The 17672-nt window shown below is 42.2% G+C and overlaps 2 protein-coding genes and 1 pseudogene across 2 annotated transcripts in view; 2 read left to right on the top strand and 1 right to left on the bottom strand.

Annotated features, from left to right (window-relative positions):
• The window catches only part of LOC144285027 (taste receptor type 2 member 62-like), a 169591-nt gene that overhangs the window by 102545 nt on the left and 49374 nt on the right, over positions 1-17672 (bottom strand). The gene's annotated exons all lie outside the window — the stretch shown is intronic.
• On the top strand, positions 2601-3679 carry LOC144285026 (olfactory receptor 2F1-like). Its single transcript, XM_077850255.1, has one exon. It carries the CDS (start codon positions 2601-2603, stop codon positions 3540-3542), a length of 942 nt encoding a protein of 313 aa, XP_077706381.1. The 3' UTR covers positions 3543-3679.
• On the top strand, positions 10456-11054 carry LOC144284194 (putative olfactory receptor 13C6; annotated as a pseudogene).

Genomic DNA, 17672 nt, shown 5'->3' with positions numbered 1-17672 from the left:
TAAACATAATGATAATAATAACAGAGCCACTTATGCTTACTTAGTACTTTACAAAGCACATTCGTGTTCATTTCTTCATCTGATCTTATTCAAAATATTACGAGGTAGACATTATTATTATCCCCACATTTCAAATGAAGAAATCGAGGCTCAGGGAGTTCAAGCAACTAGCCCGGGGTGCATAGCAGGCTAATGGAAGAGGAGAATTAGAACTTGGATCCCTTGACTTCTCATTCAAAGCTTTTCCCACTAGCTACACAGTGTTTCTCTCCACGGCAAGACAGCTGCTGGGCCTCCAATCTGAGATCCCTCAGGTGCCTCCGTCCCTGGTCCACATCCTCCCACAACTCCTTCCCACCCCTCACTACCAGTCTCAGTAAGAGCTGAGACTGTGCCATCCAGACTTAAGCCTGGTTCCACCTTGCTTCCCGGGGAGATGGGACACCTGGGCCGACCACCTTACTCCTGTTCCTTGGCTTCCTCATCTATAAGATGAAATGGGTGGGTATGTGATCTCCATGGCTCCTTTCACTTCTCACCTGCTTGATTTTCTTATCAAGGCTCTTTTTCTTAACAGGGCTCTTCTGAAGGGAATCTGGATCCATGGCAGCGACTCTGAGGGGGAGAATTCTGGATGCTTGGCAGCCTATAGATCATATAGATCGGAGTGGAGTTACTTCCTCTGGCTGATATCAGAACCTCGCTCGAGAGGCAGCCAAAGGCTCCCTGGGGTGGTGTTCAAAACCCAGCCACCAGCCATCATCCTCTGGCCTCAGTCCTGGGTCTCCAACCCTGAGCCTCTAAAGTCAGTTTCTATTTCTAGCTTCCGCAGGAACGACCAGGGTTGCAGGGAAGGTGGGGGATGCCTCCTCCACCCTGGTTCTCTGCTCACTCCCAGGCCACTATGCTCAGCCAGAAGAACTTTCTATCAGATTATGCTTTTCACTTCTATTGTATTTATTTCTGTGGCTGCACTCTGGCTTTCTTAACACTGATATATTCCTTTTGTCCTTTGTTTGGCTGTCTCATTTGATTGTCACAGATTTTACCAAGATCCACTTTTAAAGGTTCTTATTTGAATCTGTTACCCTGATTTTCTAAACACAAATTCCTAACATTGAGAGGCATTACATGCTAGAAGCTGGTTGAAAGCATGGTGCCTCAGATACTCAATAAATATTTTATTAAGATTTAAAAAAAAATTTTTTTTTATTCATGAGAGACACAGAGAGAGAGGCAGAGACACAGGCAGAAGGAGAAGCAGGTTCCTCGTGGGGAACCGGATTTGAGACTCGATCTCACGACTCCAGGATCCCGCTCTAAGCTGAAGGCAGATGCTTAACAACTGAGCCACCCAGGCGTCCCTCCTCAATAAATATTTTTAATAAATGAGTTAATTAGTTTATTAACTGTTTTAAGAGCAGGAAATACACCTTGACATGTTTCTATTAAGAAAAACTGGTGGGGGGATCCCTGGGTGGCGCAGCGGTTTGGCTCCTGCCTTTGGCCCAGGGCGCGATCCCGGAGACCCGGGATCGAATCCCACATCGGGCTCCTGGTGCATGGAGCCTGCTTCTCCCTCCGCCTGTGTCTCTGCCTCTCTCTCTCTCTCTATGGCTATCATAAATTTAAAAAATTTAAAAAAACTGGTGGCATTTAATTCTATTTTTATACTGGGTTGGTCAACGTGTTGGAAGGGAGATAGATAATCCAACACAATCCTAGCTGAGAGAGGAGTATTCATTCCCTCTGAAAGATTCAGCGGATTTCACTCAGTTCGTAATCAGTAGAATATGATTCTTGGTTTCCAAAAGCCCTTGTTACATTATTTTGTTAATCATTTTATTTAAACATCTAAATAAATGTTGGCAATTTACTATATAAATTACACATTATTGAGAAGTAAGACATAACCAGTGGTAATTTAATTACAGCCACAAATTTAATTAAACAACTAGTAACCCTGTTCTCCTTCAAAGCACTTAGCACAATTATACTTAATTAATTTTTGTAATTATTAATTTAATCTTGGTGTCCCTAATTAAATTATAAGAACCAAGAAAGTAGGATTCATGCTTCTCTCTTGTTCACAGACAGATGCCTGATGTCTAGCACAGACCCTGGCACACACAGGGGCTGAACAGATGCTGGCTTAAAACTAGACAGGAATTTCTTCCTTATCTTCCACTTCCCTCCTTTTCCAATTTCCCAACTTTCTTCCTTAGTTTTTCTTTGTTTGTTAATTTTCTTTTTTGTCTTTCCTTCATTCCTTTCTCCATCACTTTTCCTCTCTCTTTCCTTCTACAGTGAATGATTACCTCCTATGTAATGGTAGCTGTGCTGGATCCTAGCCACAAAAGGATGACCAGAACAGGGACTTAATCCTTGAGAATCTCACAATCTAGTTGAGGACCTAGTTGTCCCTTCCTCCAGCACTTTCCCTGCATTCTCCCCAAGCACTGAGGTTAAGGAACCTGACGGTAGGTATCCCTGTTCGGCTCCAGTTCCAGCTCATGGCCTAATCCCCGACTCCTAAGGTGGGACCTTCACTTACCCCTGTCTGCCTTTGCCCTCTCCTGGCAGCCTGACCCACCTGCTCCATGAGGAGGGACAACCTGACCTGGGAGAGTGAATTTGTCCTCTTGGGGCTCTCCAGCGACAGGCGGACCCAGGTTGGATTCTTTGTCCTATTTGGGGCCGCCTACCTGCTGACTCTGCTGGGCAACGGGCTCATCATCCTCCTGATCGGACTGGATGCACGACTGCACCTGCCCATGTACTTCTTCCTCTGCAACCTCTCGGTGGTGGACATTTGCTACACCTCTAGCGGGGTCCCCCAGATGCTGGTGCACTTCCTCCTGGAGAAGAAGACCATCTCCTTCATCCGATGTGGGGCCCAGCTCTTCTTCTCACTGGCCCTAGGGGGTACCGAGTTCCTGCTGCTGGCCGCTATGGCCTACGACCGCTACGTGGCTGTCTGTGACCCCCTGCGCTATGTAGCAGTGATGAGCCCAAGGTGCTGTGTTGGGCTGGCCACTGTCTCTTGGCTCATAGGCCTGGTGAACTCTGTGGTGGAGACGGTGGTCACCATGCGCCTGCCCACCTGTGGGCACCACGTGCTGAACCACGTGGCCTGTGAGACTCTGGCATTGGTCCGCCTGGCCTGCGTGGACATCACCCTCAACCAGGTGTTCATCGTGGCCTCCAGTGTGGTGGTGCTGCTGCTGCCCTGCTGCCTGGTCTCACTGTCCTATGCCTACATTGTGGCTGCCATTCTGCGGATCCACTCCACCGGGGGACGTCGCAAAGCCTTCGGGACCTGTGCGTCCCACCTCACAGTGGTCTCCATGTCTTACGGGATGGCCCTGGTTACCTACATGCAGCCCCACTCCACGGCCTCTGCCCAGCAGGACAAGGTGGTGGTGCTCTTTTATGCCGTGGTGACCCCCATGCTGAATCCACTCATCTACAGTCTGCGCAACCAGGAGATGAAGGCTGCTCTGAGTCGAGTTCTGATGAGGAGTTCTGAATCAAAACTTTAGGATGCCACTTTGTCATTAGAGGCCTCACTCTGAAGGCCATGGACCTTGGGGTGTGCCCTCTGGCATGATGGATGCACGAGTCTGTGCATGTGCCTGTGCATGGGTGTGCATGTGCGTGCTGTAAGGGAGTGGGTAAGGGGATCACAATCTGCATTACTTTCTTTTTAGGTAATAGGGAAATGGGTTGTATCCCTGGACTCTGTTTTTGGTCTCTGACTTATTCTAAAAATGGGAATTCCAATTTATAAATACATACACCCTACGGAAAACGAAGTGGAAAAAGAATAAAAAGATACCACAGCGTATACGAATTAGAAAGGAAGATCATATCAAAAGCCAGGGCAGGGCACAAAAAAAGAAAGTATATTTCCTTCTAAAATCTACAACCATATATCTCAGCTTTTCTGCAACCAGCGAGAAGAGGGACGAGACGAGAGAGCTGTGATTTACAGAATTCACTGTGCCCAAGGGACCAAACAGGCATTAGGCCAGAGGTGCAAAGGTCACCCATGTGACTCACAGATGGCCCAGCCCAGCTCAGTAGGGTGGGGAGTTCACACAGGGACGTGGAGCCAGATTCAGAGTAAAGAACCCCACAACCCTAACAAGCAGGACTGGACCGTGCGTGACTCATGTGAGCATCACTCTGCATGCCTCTGTGCTCTCAGACTTGCAAGTGGTGGCAAATGGCTGGCCAGGAAGTCAAGCGTTCGGAACCTCAAACACATAGTTTCTACATAATCAGGTCTAAGGATATACTCTTCTGAAAAGAGAGATGTATTCAGAATGCACACTTGATCTATCATGCCACACCCCGGCGGAGGTGAGCCGGGCGAGCTACTCAGCAAGGAAAGAATCTGTTTCCAAGCTTGTTCTATTCTAGTAACACACAATGAGTGACTGAGCATTAAACATTCTAACCCAGAAAGCAAAACAGCAATAATTTCGTCCAGAAAAATATTTAAAATAACATTTACAAGTTAAAATAAAACATCTCTTACCTAAATATTGCAGATATCTGGTTTGTCATACCCGTAAACAAACAAAAAACCATAAATTGAGAACAATTCAAACTTCTCATCAATCTGCTGAGAAAAGGCCAAAAGGTTACAGAGTAGGAAATGGAGAGCCTTTGTATTTCTTTATTATTATAACTTTTTTTAATTCCTTAAATATTTATTAATTTTTTAATGATAAATTTATTTTTTATTGGTGTTCAATTTGCCAACATATAGAATAACACCCAGTGCTCATCCCGTCAAGTGCCCCCCTCAGTGCCCGCCACCCAGTCACCCCCATCCCCCGCCCTCCTCCCCTTCCACCCCCCCCCACCCTAGTTCCTTTCCCAGAGTTAGGAGTCTTCCATATCCATTGAAAGATGAATGGATAAAGAAGATGTGGTTTATTATAACTTTTTAAAATGGGCTCTACACCCGCTGTGGAGCCCAACATGGGGCTTAAACTCATGACCCTGAGATCGAGACCTGAGCTGAGATCAGGAGTCAGACACTTAATCCACTAAGCTACCCAGGTGTCCCCGAAATACCTTCTTAAATCCTTAGTAAAACTTTTTGTTTAAGTGAGATAAAATTCATATAACATTGGTTTCATGATTTTTACCATTTTAATGTGTACATTTCAGGGGCGCTTAGTATATTCACCATGTTGTTCAAACTTATGTCTATTTAGTTCCAAAACATTATCATCAAAAAAAAAAAATTATCATCACCCCACAAGGGCACCTCATACCCTTTAAGCAGTCGCTCCCCACCCCTCCCTCCACCCAGGTCTTGGCAGCCCCAGATCTGCTTTTTGCCTTTATGGATTTGCCTACCCTAGATTCTTAACAGAAATGGAATCATACAAATGTGACCTTCTGTGTCTGGCTTCTTTCACTTAGCATAATGTTTTCGTAGCACATGGCAGTGGTGCATTCCATTTTTATGGCTGGATCATATTCCATGATATGAAAACAAACATATTTCCTTACCCATTCATCAGGTAGGAGATGTTTGTGTTCTTTCTAACTATTGGCTGCTGTGAGTAGTGCTATTATAAATGCTCATGTACGTATTTTTTAAAGATTTTATTAATTTATTCACGAGAGATGCAGAGAGAGGCAGAGACACAGGCAGAGAGAGAAGCAGGCTCCCTGTGGGGAGTCTGATATGGGACTTGATCCCTGGACCCCATGATCACGACCTGAGTCTAAGGTAGACGCTTAACCACTGAACCACCCAGACGTCCCCATGTGCATGTTTTTGTATGAAAACCTGTTTTCAATCCTTTAGGGTATATATCTTGGAGTCAAATTGCTGGATCACATGGTAATTCTATGTTTAACTTTTTGAGGACCTACCGAAGTGCTGTCCATCACAGCTGAACCACCCACCCACCCACCCAAGAAGGGTTCCAACTTCTCCACATCCTCCCGACATTTGGCTTTTGTTTCTTTGATGGCAGCCATCTCAGTAGGTAGGAAATTATATCCCACCCTGGTTTTGATTTTCATGTCCCTAATGACAAATGACGCTGAGCATCTTTCCATGGGCTTGTTGGCCATTTGTACATCTTCTTTGGAGAAATTTCCAGCAAAAATTTTTTTTTCATTTTTTATTTAAGACTTCATCCGCTTCTTTCCCCTTCCTTGAATGTCAGCTCCCTCCCTCCTTCAGCCCTGCTCACCTCCTTCTCCCCTACCACCACCACCACCCTTCATTGGCCATCCTCCCTCCCTGCTCCCACTCCCACGTGAGGCACTTAGCCCCATCTCCAGTCAAAATGTTTTAACTCTCCTTCCCTCACTATTAAGTTCCCTCCCCACAAATCAACAAAATTATCTTTTGTTTTCTCTATTGCCTCCATGTTTCAGTGTTGACCTGGTCTTTGCCCAGTGTTTGCATTTGCACAGCAAAGAAACCTCAGTTCTTTCTCTTCAGTAAGTGTGGAAGAACAAATCACAAGCTCTTATAATTTAATATGTTTTCTTTATCTTCATCACGTATCTATGGAACATCTAGCATTGAGCCGTGTGATATGCTAGTACACCTTCTGACGTAACCAAAGTACAAAATGATCAGCGAGATCACTGAATGAGCAAACTTGTGTAGGGGGATCTTTTTTATAAAACCTATTAAAGCTCGGAAGGTGTCAACTAAAGACAAGGATATTGCTTTTTTTACTGGTTGAGCTATAATGCTTCATTAAATTACAATATAGAAGGGACAGTAATCTACTGAGCCATCTTTCAATCATTATAATGAAAACATACCTATGTATATAAAATAATACTCATATTCTATTGTTTATGGCAGGAGTGCAAACATCTAGTTTATCCGAAGAAGACACTAATTCATTAAGTTACAGGTTAGGAAAAAGGACAGCAGGTCCAAAATATTTTCCTACTTACACTACTGTTTAACTTTTAGAATTTAAAAGGAATTGGGGGGCGGGGCACCTGGGTGGCTCAGTCAGTGAAGCGTCCGACTCTTGATTTTGGCTCAGGTCACAATCTCAGGGTCATGAGATCAAGCCCTGTGTTGGGCTCTGTGCTGAGCAAAGAGCCTGATTAGGACTCTCTCTCTTTCTCTCTCTCTGCTCCGACCCCCCTCCCACAACCCTCGCTCATGTGTGTTCTCTCTCTCTCTCTAAAAAGTAAAAATAAAAATAAAGAAAGGAAAAAGAATTCTTGGCCCTTATCCCTTTAAAGAGATTCAGCTTATTTGAAGGACACTTAGCAATCAGGAAGAAAAAACTAGACCCTCAAGAGACCCTTCTGAGTGGAGTATTCTTGAGGTGTTATTACAGAGCGGACTCTGAATAATCAATAATCTCATCAATAAGAAAGTTCTATACTAGATGAGAGGGGATCCTGAGCTCCTAGAGGAGAGGGTAAAGTTTAAGGAAACCGCTCCTTACTATTTGTTCATTCGGTCAGTCTGTCCAGCAACTCTATATGCCAACCTCTGCTGGAAATGAGAAAGGGGTACAGTAAAAAGAGAAAACACTCTCTATACCCTTCAAGCAGGTAGTTTGTTAGAAGTCATAAAAGGAAAGTGAAAAGGCAAGGCTTATTGGAGGGTTTCTTTTCTCATTCTACCCCCTGGCTGCAGAGAAAGTTGAGAGTCCAGGTGTGTGGGCTTCCTACTCTCACTGAACTCCAGGGCGGATGTCTCCCTTTTGCAGATGAAACAGAAGGAAGTCAGCTGCTCTAATGAACGCACCACCAGTCTGCTGGCCTCTCCAAACTGCTCTTCAGACAGTTTCCCTGCATTACTTTGTGGCAATTCAAAGTCCCCCCTGGAGCAACATCCCATACACTACACCTTTCCTGATATCACCACCTCCCCCATAAGTCAGACCTGTGCCACACATCGTCCTGGGGGGATGCTGCTCCCCACTAGCTGCTATGACATACTCTGTGTGCTCCAAGTGATAACACAACATGATGTAGCAGGGAGAACATGATCTCCCATACCAGATCCAGTCCAGTTCTGCTCCTAGCTGGTGGAACCACTTCGTGCATTCACTTCTGCTCTCGGAGGCTCAGTTTCCTCATTTTGTAAAACGACAAAGTTGAAATGACAATCTTGAAAGTCCTTCCAGGTTTTTTTTTTTTTTTTCACTTCTGTGTTCTTATTTAGCATTTTATTCTCTTCCGTGGTGAGAACTTCAGTTGCTGTTCTGGGCACTCAGGAGCCACATTTGGAGAGTAAAATTTGGCTACTTACTGCACTGATGAAAGAAATAGTTTTTGTGAAAATCTGGGGTTCCACCTCAAGTGTGAGGCTCTGAAAATCAGCGGGGTACCCTGCCAAAGCCAATCTCTATTTTTAGTATTTCCTACAGTGACACCTTCTAGCCACAGGACTGAAAGGAGGAAGAGTGGGTTCCAACTGGCTAAAGAGAGGGGGTGGTGTCTAGCAGTTTTGCCCTCCTCACCTGCATCCAGCTGTGAGCCTCATCTTTACACCTGGTTAGGAAGACTTGCTTGAATTGTTTTCATCTCCATTTCATTGGATTCTACGGCCCATCTCTCATATCTTTAATACAAATCCTTCTCATTTAGATACTGCTCTAAAGTTTATGAGGGTTTTTTTCACACATTATCTTACTTGATTATTTACTACCTCTTCCCTGACCCTAAGATACTCTGAGACATTGTGTTTGGACAAGATCTAAGAAATCGAGACTACAGGAAAACCCAACACACACCAGAAAAACAAGATATCAAGGATCATTTTCTCACTGATTTAGTGGAATTTGAGGCAAATCATTTAAACTCTCTTGGCCTCAACTTGTTCAAACAAAGAATGAGAAGCTTAGCCCAAAAGATCTTTCCACACAGAAACTCTTTGAGATTTATCTCAAAATATTTTCCTCTCCCAAAAAGAACATGTCCTGAATCTTCAAAAATAAGATGAAAAGGTTCCACCTAAAGCAGTGGTTCTCAATCTCAGCTTCCTATTTTAATTGTTTGGGAAACGTTACAAGTTACAAATACACTAATATCTGTGTTTCACTCATCCAAGATTGTGACTCAATTGCTCTGGAGTATGGTCTGGGCTTCTGGAGTCTTCAGAGTGTGCCACGTGATTCTTCTGTGTAGCTACTATAGCAGGCACTGCTCTGGTGTCCACCATGGGTCATGTGGGATTTTCATAGGCAAATCCTACTATCTAGACTTTTTCCTTCCATATCAAGCTTCCCCAGTGGGCATCCAGATGGACTTTTCCAGCAGTCGGACTCTTCTCCACATCCCTGTGGTCTATCCTTATTCCTAAACTAGCCAAAAGCACTATCTCCTCCCCCCAAGTTGCAAAGACACATAATGTGAGTATGGCAATGCAGCTAGGGGGGTTGCTATCAACAGACAAATAAAGACTATAAAATTGCTCAATTTTACGATGGGAAAATATGACATGTTTTCCTTTGATAGAGGCTAAAGACCAGCAAAGTAAACAGGGAGGCGTTCCAAGGGCAAACCTGTCTCTGCTATGACAGAAGGATTTACACATGACAAAGCTCAAAGGGTTTCAGAGGCACTCCCTTACTGACTTCATCTGTGGGCACCATAAGGTTCCAAATGCTATCATTGCAACTACGTGATGTATGCATTCATCTTTTATAAATCACTTACTTTGCCATTCAAATAAATGTCAGCATTTCACCAAGGAAATAGCATAATCACAAGAAGTTGGGACATAATTATAGTTAATATAATGCTCTACAATGAGGCCCTGATCTTATCAACCCAAGAATAAGCCTGATTAATCAGCACACTGAGAACCAAGTGAGTGATTTTCTCAGTCACTGACCCAGCCTGGCTTATGGGAGAGACAGGAAGAACCACGAGCTCCAGCGTGAGTAGCAATGACAAGGAGGAAGTCCAGAACACAAGTCCTACATCTTAGGATCAGAGAATAATCCTCAAAGCCCCTACTTTAAACTTTTTTTTTTAATTTGTGTACTCAAAAAATTTTATTGTGAAACAATTCTTAGAAATCTTTGAATAAAAAGAAAAATCACATGGGCACCTGGGTGGGTCAGTCATGTGAGCATCCAACTCTTGATTAAGGCTCAAGTCATGATCTCAGCATCATGAGATCAAGCCCCGGGAGCGACTCCACACTGAGCATGGAGCCTGCTTAAGATAGATTCTCTCTCTCCCTTTCCCCCCAAGCCACAGGCACTCTCTCTGTGTCTCCCTCTGAAAAAAAAGAAAAGAAAAATTGCAAAAGGTCCCTGATTTCAAGAAGCTCCGAGTCTAATGAAAAAAAAAAAAACCACATAGAAATTCTTGCAGTCCTGCTTGAGGTCCTTTGTTTAGGCCCAGACTATGAATTCTGATTGAATCTGGCCTCTCTAAGCTACCTCCTCCTTCCTCCTGCCTCCTGCCTAGCCCACCTGCTGCATGAAGAGTGATAACCTGATCTGGGAAAGTGAGTTTGTCCTCCTGGGGCTCTCCATGACAGGCAGGCCCAGGCTGGATTCTTTGTCCTATTTGGAGCCGCCTACCTGCTGATCCTGCTGGGCAACGGGCTCATCATCCTCCTGACCGGACTGGATGCACGACTGCACCTGCCCATGTACTTTTTCCTCTGCAACCTCTTGGTGTTGGATGTCTGATACACTTCTAGGAGGTTCCTCAGATGCTGGCACACTTTCTCCTGGAGAAGAAGACCATCTTCTTCATCTGATGTGGGATCCAGCTCTTCTTCTCACTGGCCCTGAGGGATACCAAGATCCTGCTACTGGCTCCTATGGCCTGTGACTGCTACATGACTGCCTGTGACCCCCTGCATTATGTGACAGCAGTCTCTTGGCTTATAAGCCTAGTGAATTTTGTGGTGTAGACACTGGTCATCATGCACCTGCCCACCTGTGGGCACGTGTGCTGAACCACATGGCCTGTGTGGATGTCACACACACCATGTTGTAATGGTGGGCTCCAGGGTAGTGGTGCTACTGGTGCACAGAGCTGAATGCTGGCTAGGAACCCAGTTGTGTTAATAGAGAACTACAGACAAACTCAGAAGTAGAAAGAGAAGGCTGCTTCCTAAGGACAGTGAAGCTTGTACTAAGTCTTTCTTAGTACTTAATACTAAGGATTAAGTATTAGTGCAACTGTGCACATTGTGTGGTATGTATGTGTCCGTGTGTGAAAAATGCACTCTTTGTTTTTGAAGACTTATATAGATAATGACTTAAGTTCTGAAATCTTCTTTGTAGCTCTGGCCCAGGCTCCTCAAGATTCAAAAACAGTTTAAATTAATCAGAAATGTCAAACACTTGTTGACTGGGTGAGCTTTAGCATAATCCTCACAACCACATTCACCGCTGCCCTAAATGTCAACTTGGCCTCTACAGTCAATCACCAAATACCACGTTTAATGAACACCTCTTCCTTGCCCTGCCTGAAGCCCTTGCTCACCACAGTTACCATCCCGACATCCTCCTCCCAAGTGCTGGGAGCAATAAGGACCTGGAACACCATTCAGATCTCAGAAAGAAATATCAATCAGTAAATATATTTGTGTGCCATATACCACACCAGGTGCTGCAAGAGACATACAAAGTCTGGGAGATCCTTCCCACAACCTGGAGACTAGAAAGATAAGAGATAAGTGGGAAAAAGAAAGAAGAAGAAGAAGAAGAAGAAGAAGAAGAAGAAGAAGAAGAAGCAGCAGCAGCAGCAGGAGGAGGAGGAGGAGGAGAAGGAAGAAAGAAAGAAAAAGAAAGAAAGAAAGAAAGAAAGAAAGAAAGAAAGAAAGAAAGAAAGAAAGAAAGAAAGAAAAAGAAAGAAAAAGAAAGACTGCAACATAATCCTACAATGCAAAAAATACAATAAGGGAATATTTGGTTAATTTCCAAATACAAGATAGAGATTAAAAACCCCACGGAACTTAAAAAAATAAAATAAAATAAAATAAAATAAAAAAATAAAAAAATAAATAAAAAAATAAAAAAAAAAAAACCCCACGGAACTCATAAAATTCTCCCATGAAGGGGAAAAATCTGGATGGTTTGCAAAAGCATTAAAGGGGAGGAAAAAATTAAACTGGACCATAGAAAATGGGCATATTTGGACAGTTGAGGGAGTCAGGAGAGACGTGTTCATTCCTGTGTGTGGGGGAACGACACAAATGAAGTGAGGAGGTAGAAAAAACGGAGTTCTGTCTGGGAAAGAGTGAGCAAACCAGTTTGGTTAGAGCCAAGACTTCATTCTGAGGAGTTATGAGGCGGAAATAAGGCTGCAAAGAGGGGATGGGCTTGGTAGGGCTGTGAAGACTCGGTCAAGGAATTTACTTTAGAGGCCCTGGCAAGACAGCAGAGTTTTTGATTTAGGGACTAACACATCTGATAGGTGTCCAGAAACTGTCCTCTTCCTCTGCCCCAGGCCTGTTGGACCAACTGAGACAAAAACCAATAGCACAGACTTTTTCTTCTTTTAGTCCAACAAACTCTATTTTATGCTTAACTAGAGGGAGTTAAGTGAAACAACTATTTATCATTCAACTTCCTCTAATTAGGGTGGGCTTCGTAGAGTGGGTAGATGAGGTTTCAAAAACCAAAAGAGTTGGGAAGAATGTAGACCAGAAATTATTTAAAACATAAGGAAATGTTAAAAGTAAAAGTGAACAGATCTTGAAATAGAGATTGAACAGAGGGTATAACTGTAAAGTGCCTTCTACTTTCCTCTTTTTTTTTTTTTAATGAAAAGATAACCATTCCATCTGAGTAACACTCTGAAGACTGAGTAAAAATAAACAGTTTACCTAGCATTTTTGTAAGCGTCACCTCTGATAACAACCTTGTTGTTTCTGATCTCATGCCATATCTCAGGAGGCAATCCTCTGGTTAGACAGGTCCCATCCTGGTTAAGGAGGGATTTGGAGTCTGCTTTTTTATTTATTTATTTTTTTAAGATTTTATTTATTTATTCATAGAAAAAGAGGCAGAGACACAGGCAGAGGGAGAAGCAGGCTCCCTCCCATGCAGGGAGCCCGATGCGGGACTCGATCCCGGGTCTCCAGGATCACACCCCAGGCTGCAGGCGGCACCAAACCGCTGCACCACCAGGGCTGCCCTGGAGTCTGCTTTTTTAATACTGATTCACAAAATGGGTCTGAGTCTCAACAAAGGCATTAGGCTGGCACAGCCTTCATACTTTTTTTTCCTCCCCATGGGAAATAAACCAATGCATGAAGCCTCGGAGAGAAAAACTCAAGTCCACAGTGGGAACTATATTAGGAGAGGATTTCTAGAGCCACTCAGAAGATAAAGGAGGGAGTAAATAAATGAGCATGAGGGACCATCGTTCTGTGACCATTCTGAACAGATCTGGGATTTTCCATGGCAGAGGATCCTGATGGCAAGACCTCCTTGCTTTGGGAGCAGAGCACAAATGCAGCCTCTTTTATCTAGAACAAAAATCTCCCCCCTACAGCACTCTTTGCTTCACATAATCACACAACCAAGATACCACTAGAGACCAGGGTTCTCAGCCTGGAACTTACTGATAGGTTTTCAGGCCTACAAGCACCTGGAATTGTGTGTTTAAACGTCATCTCATCCACAATGTTATCACCTCCTGAGAAATTTGTAATGATATGCTCATTTGTATGACTAGACAGTTTGCCCCTGGCTCCCTACAAGACTGTAAACACCATGGCAGTAGAAATGACGTCTGTAATGCTCACTGCTTTATCCTCAGCATGGGGCACTGTCTATAGGGAGGCACCCCAAAAATATCTGCTAATCAAATACGTTTGCAAACAATCTGCGGCCCTGTAAAAGGTTAACATATCCTGACTTCTGTATTGCTTTGGATTATGTTTTTAAATCTTACAAAATTTCTTTTATGAAACCTCTAGCAGTGAGCTGTGATATTTGCCACAGGTCGATAAGATAGGGGTTTCAGCTAAGCCTTCCCGACACCACAGAGCTGAATCAATAGGAAATGCTACCAGAAGAGTGCTGTGGAAGCCTAGCACATGGTCCAAAGTCCACCAATCAATCTGATTTCCCATTGATTTAATCTCCAATTTATTTTTCTTAGTCTTTTCACTTCTTTTCTCAGTAGAACAGCTCAATATAGCAACATTATAACTCATAACACAGAACAAAGTTTAAAGAGCTAGTTTATCCAGTTTAAACAGCTAGATAACTACATTCCCCTTTATGTCTTCAACAACAAAAAAATAAAACAAACTCTTGTCTCTTTTTTTTGTCTCCCTTAGCTGATGTCAAAAGCTACTTAAGCGCTAAGCAAAATAAGTCACTCAGAGAAAGACAAATACCATATGATTTCACTATGTGGAATTTAAGAAACAAAACAAATGAACAGGGGCCCATGGGTGGTTCAGTCAGTTAAGCATCCAACTCTTGATTTCAGCTCAGGTCTCGATCTCAGGGTCATGAGTTCAAGCCCTGCATTGGAGTTTGAAAAATAACTTTTTTTTTTTTTTTAAATGAACAAAGGGTGAGGGAAGAGACAAACTAAGAAACAGAATCTTAATTACAGAGAACAAGCTGATGGTCCACCAGAGGCGGGTGGGGGATGGGAGAAAGAGGTAACGGCCATCAAGGAGGATATTTGCTGTGATGAGCACCAGGTAATCACAGTGTGGAATCACTATATCGTACACCCAAAACTAATATTACACTGTATGTTAACTAACTGGAATTTAAATAAAAACTAAAATAAAAAGTTGCATAAGTAAACTAATCTCTGAGAATCACAGCCCCTTAGTGAGCCTCCAGTGGCCCCCTTCAGCATCAAAATCCTTTCTCAATGATTTCTTACCCACCACAAGTGGTTTTTTCTTTATCTCACTCATACCAAGCCTATTGGCCTGATTTAACAGTTGAAAAAAATTGAAAGAATGGGAAAAAAACAAGAGATGTCAAAGAAAGAAAAAAAAACAAAACACTAGTCTTTCCTGGTGACTAGAAAGGTCCTTGCCATACTCGAGTTTCTCTACTTTTTTCATACTGATGCAGATACAGAAAATAATAATAATAATTTTTTAAGTATTAGCTATGCAATACAATAATAATTATTAACCAGTTACAATGAATACTAATGTGTCACGTAAATACATTACCTACTTCAATCTTTGCAATTACTTGTTATCACCTCAGGCAATATGCCAGGAAACTAAGGCATAAAGGGTCAATTATACATAGGCATTCACATTACATCATGTAAAATAATCTGTATTTTAAAACATTAAAACACTACTGAAAGTAATGAAATCTTAAATAAACGGAGAAGCATACCATATTCTTGAACAGAAAGGCTCAACATCACAGATCTGTATGTTTCCTTATGCTGAATTATACATTTAGCAGTATCCAATTTAATTTTCCTAAAAAGAAATTTTTGTTTGGGACCAGATACTATTATTTTTAAAATAATAGCCATGAAAATTGGAAAAGAAGATTAATGAAGACTCGTTTACTAGTCATTCAAATATCATAAACCTAAAATAGTCAAAATGCTGTGGTGGTGGCACACATGATTATAGCAAGATAGTAAAACAGAAGAGAAAGTGTAAAAATAAACCAATATGCATAGGGATTTGGTAATGATAAAAAGTAGCTTTTAAATAAGCAGAGAAAAGATATATATAATAAAAAGTGTTAAAGCAAAAAAAAAAGTGTTAAAGCAACAAGCTAATCATTTGGAAAAAAAATAGAATTCATCCACATAGGATATCTTATATCAGAATACATTCCACAAAGACCAAGTATTTAAATATAAAAATGAAAGCATAAAAATGCTAGAAGAAACTAAAAGGCAGGGTTTTTTTTATGATATCAAAGTGAGGAATGCCTTTAAACTATGAGACAAAATCCAAGCAGTCATTATTGTTTTAAATAAATACAGCAATAAATAAGTACAGCAAAAAACAAAAACAAAATCTGCATGGCAAAAAATATATTATAAAAGTAAAATGCAAAAACACGCAGAGGGTAAGGTGGGAGGCAGATACAATGCAAAAGGGTAACGTGAAGGACTTCTTTTGGGATGATAGAACAGTTCTGTTCCTCGATTATGGCTAAATGAATCTGCACATGGGATAGAATTGCATCAAATCACATATACACACGAATGCAGGTTTGAAAGAAGAGGGAAAACTGCATACACTCTTCTTAGCAGCAATGCACCTGTATCAGTGCATTGCTGTATCAACCCAGTGTCCAGATCATACTATGGCAATGCAAGATGCCACCACTGAAGGAAGCCGGGTGAAGGGGACCTAGGGCTCTGTACTATTCTTACAACTTCCTGGGAGTCTATAATTGCTTCAAAACAAAAAGGTTTTGGGGTACCTGGGTGGGCCTGTTGGTTAAGCATCTACCTTCAGCTCAGGTCATGATCTCAGGGTCCTGGAATGGAGCCTGACATCAGGCTCCCTGCTCGGCACACAGTCTGCTTCTCCCTCTGCTCTTCCCCCCAACTGTGCTTGCTCTCTCTCTCTCTCTCTCTCTCTCAAAGAAATAAATGAATAAATAAAATCTCAAAATAAAAAATGTTTTAAAATTAATATTGGTATCAAGAAAAATTAAAATGAAAGCCACTGAGGGTGGGGGAGTGTTTTGCCTTTTGTATCAAAAACAAAGAGCTCTGGCAGCCTGGGTGGCTCAGCAGTTTAGCACCTGCCTTCAGCCCAGGGCCTGATCCTGAAGACCCGGGATCGAGTCCCACATCAGGCTCCCTGCGTGGAGCCTGCTTCTCCCTCTGCCTGTGTCTCTGCCTCTTGTCCTCTTTGTGTCTCTCATGAATAAATAAAATCTTAAAACAACAACAACAACAACAACAAAGAGTTGATTTCTCTAAAATATAAAGAGCTCCTGTAAGCCAATAAGACAAAAAAAGCAAAAATTCAAATCTAAAATTAAGCGAAGATATAGACTGTTTACAGAAAATAAACACACAAATGACTCTAAACATAAAATAATAAACCTTACTCAAAATTGGAATCACACAAATGACAACTCTACTAATAGGCCATTTTTTACCTAACAGATTGGCAAAAAAGGAAGTGTGAAAATAAGTGCACTCATAAATTGCTGATGGGGAAGTAAATTGATCCAAACCTATAGAGGACAGTATCTGTCAAAATTAGAAATGCACATGCCACTTGACCCAGTAATCCCATTTCATGGAATTTATCCTACAGTTAATTGGCACATGTGCAAGATTACTTATGTAGGAGATTCATTCAACATTGCAACATTGTCATAATAGGGAAAGACAGGAAGCAACTTAAATGACCACAAACTAGTGACCATTTAAAGACATTGTGGTGCATCTATGTCAAAACAAAAACAAAAAACGGTAAACCCCAAAGTGAGGAAATGCTGCGTGTTCCCACAATGTGAAGATCTCCAAGACAATTATTAAGTAGAAAGAGCAAGGAGCAGAGCAGCATGCATACTGTGCAGCCATCTGTGTAGAAGGAGACTAGGAGAACATAGTTAAGAAGCTAGTTAGTTAGTTAGTTAGTTACTAGTATAGAATACATAAGTAAGCTGGTTGACTGGTTTGGTAGTTTGATATTAGTGGCTTTCTGCTATACAATGAAATATCTCGAGGACAGACATAAAACTATTAAGAAT

Source organism: Canis aureus, chromosome 15, assembly GCF_053574225.1.
Source record: "Canis aureus isolate CA01 chromosome 15, VMU_Caureus_v.1.0, whole genome shotgun sequence".
Classification (NCBI taxonomy): Eukaryota; Metazoa; Chordata; class Mammalia; order Carnivora; family Canidae; genus Canis; species Canis aureus.
This window is presented reverse-complemented; position numbering and strand designations above follow the sequence as displayed.

Coding starts and splice junctions, on each gene's coding strand:
- LOC144285026 (XM_077850255.1), top strand. CDS start 2,601: ATGAGGAGGGACAACCTGACCTGGGAGAGTGAATTTGTCCTCTTGGGG.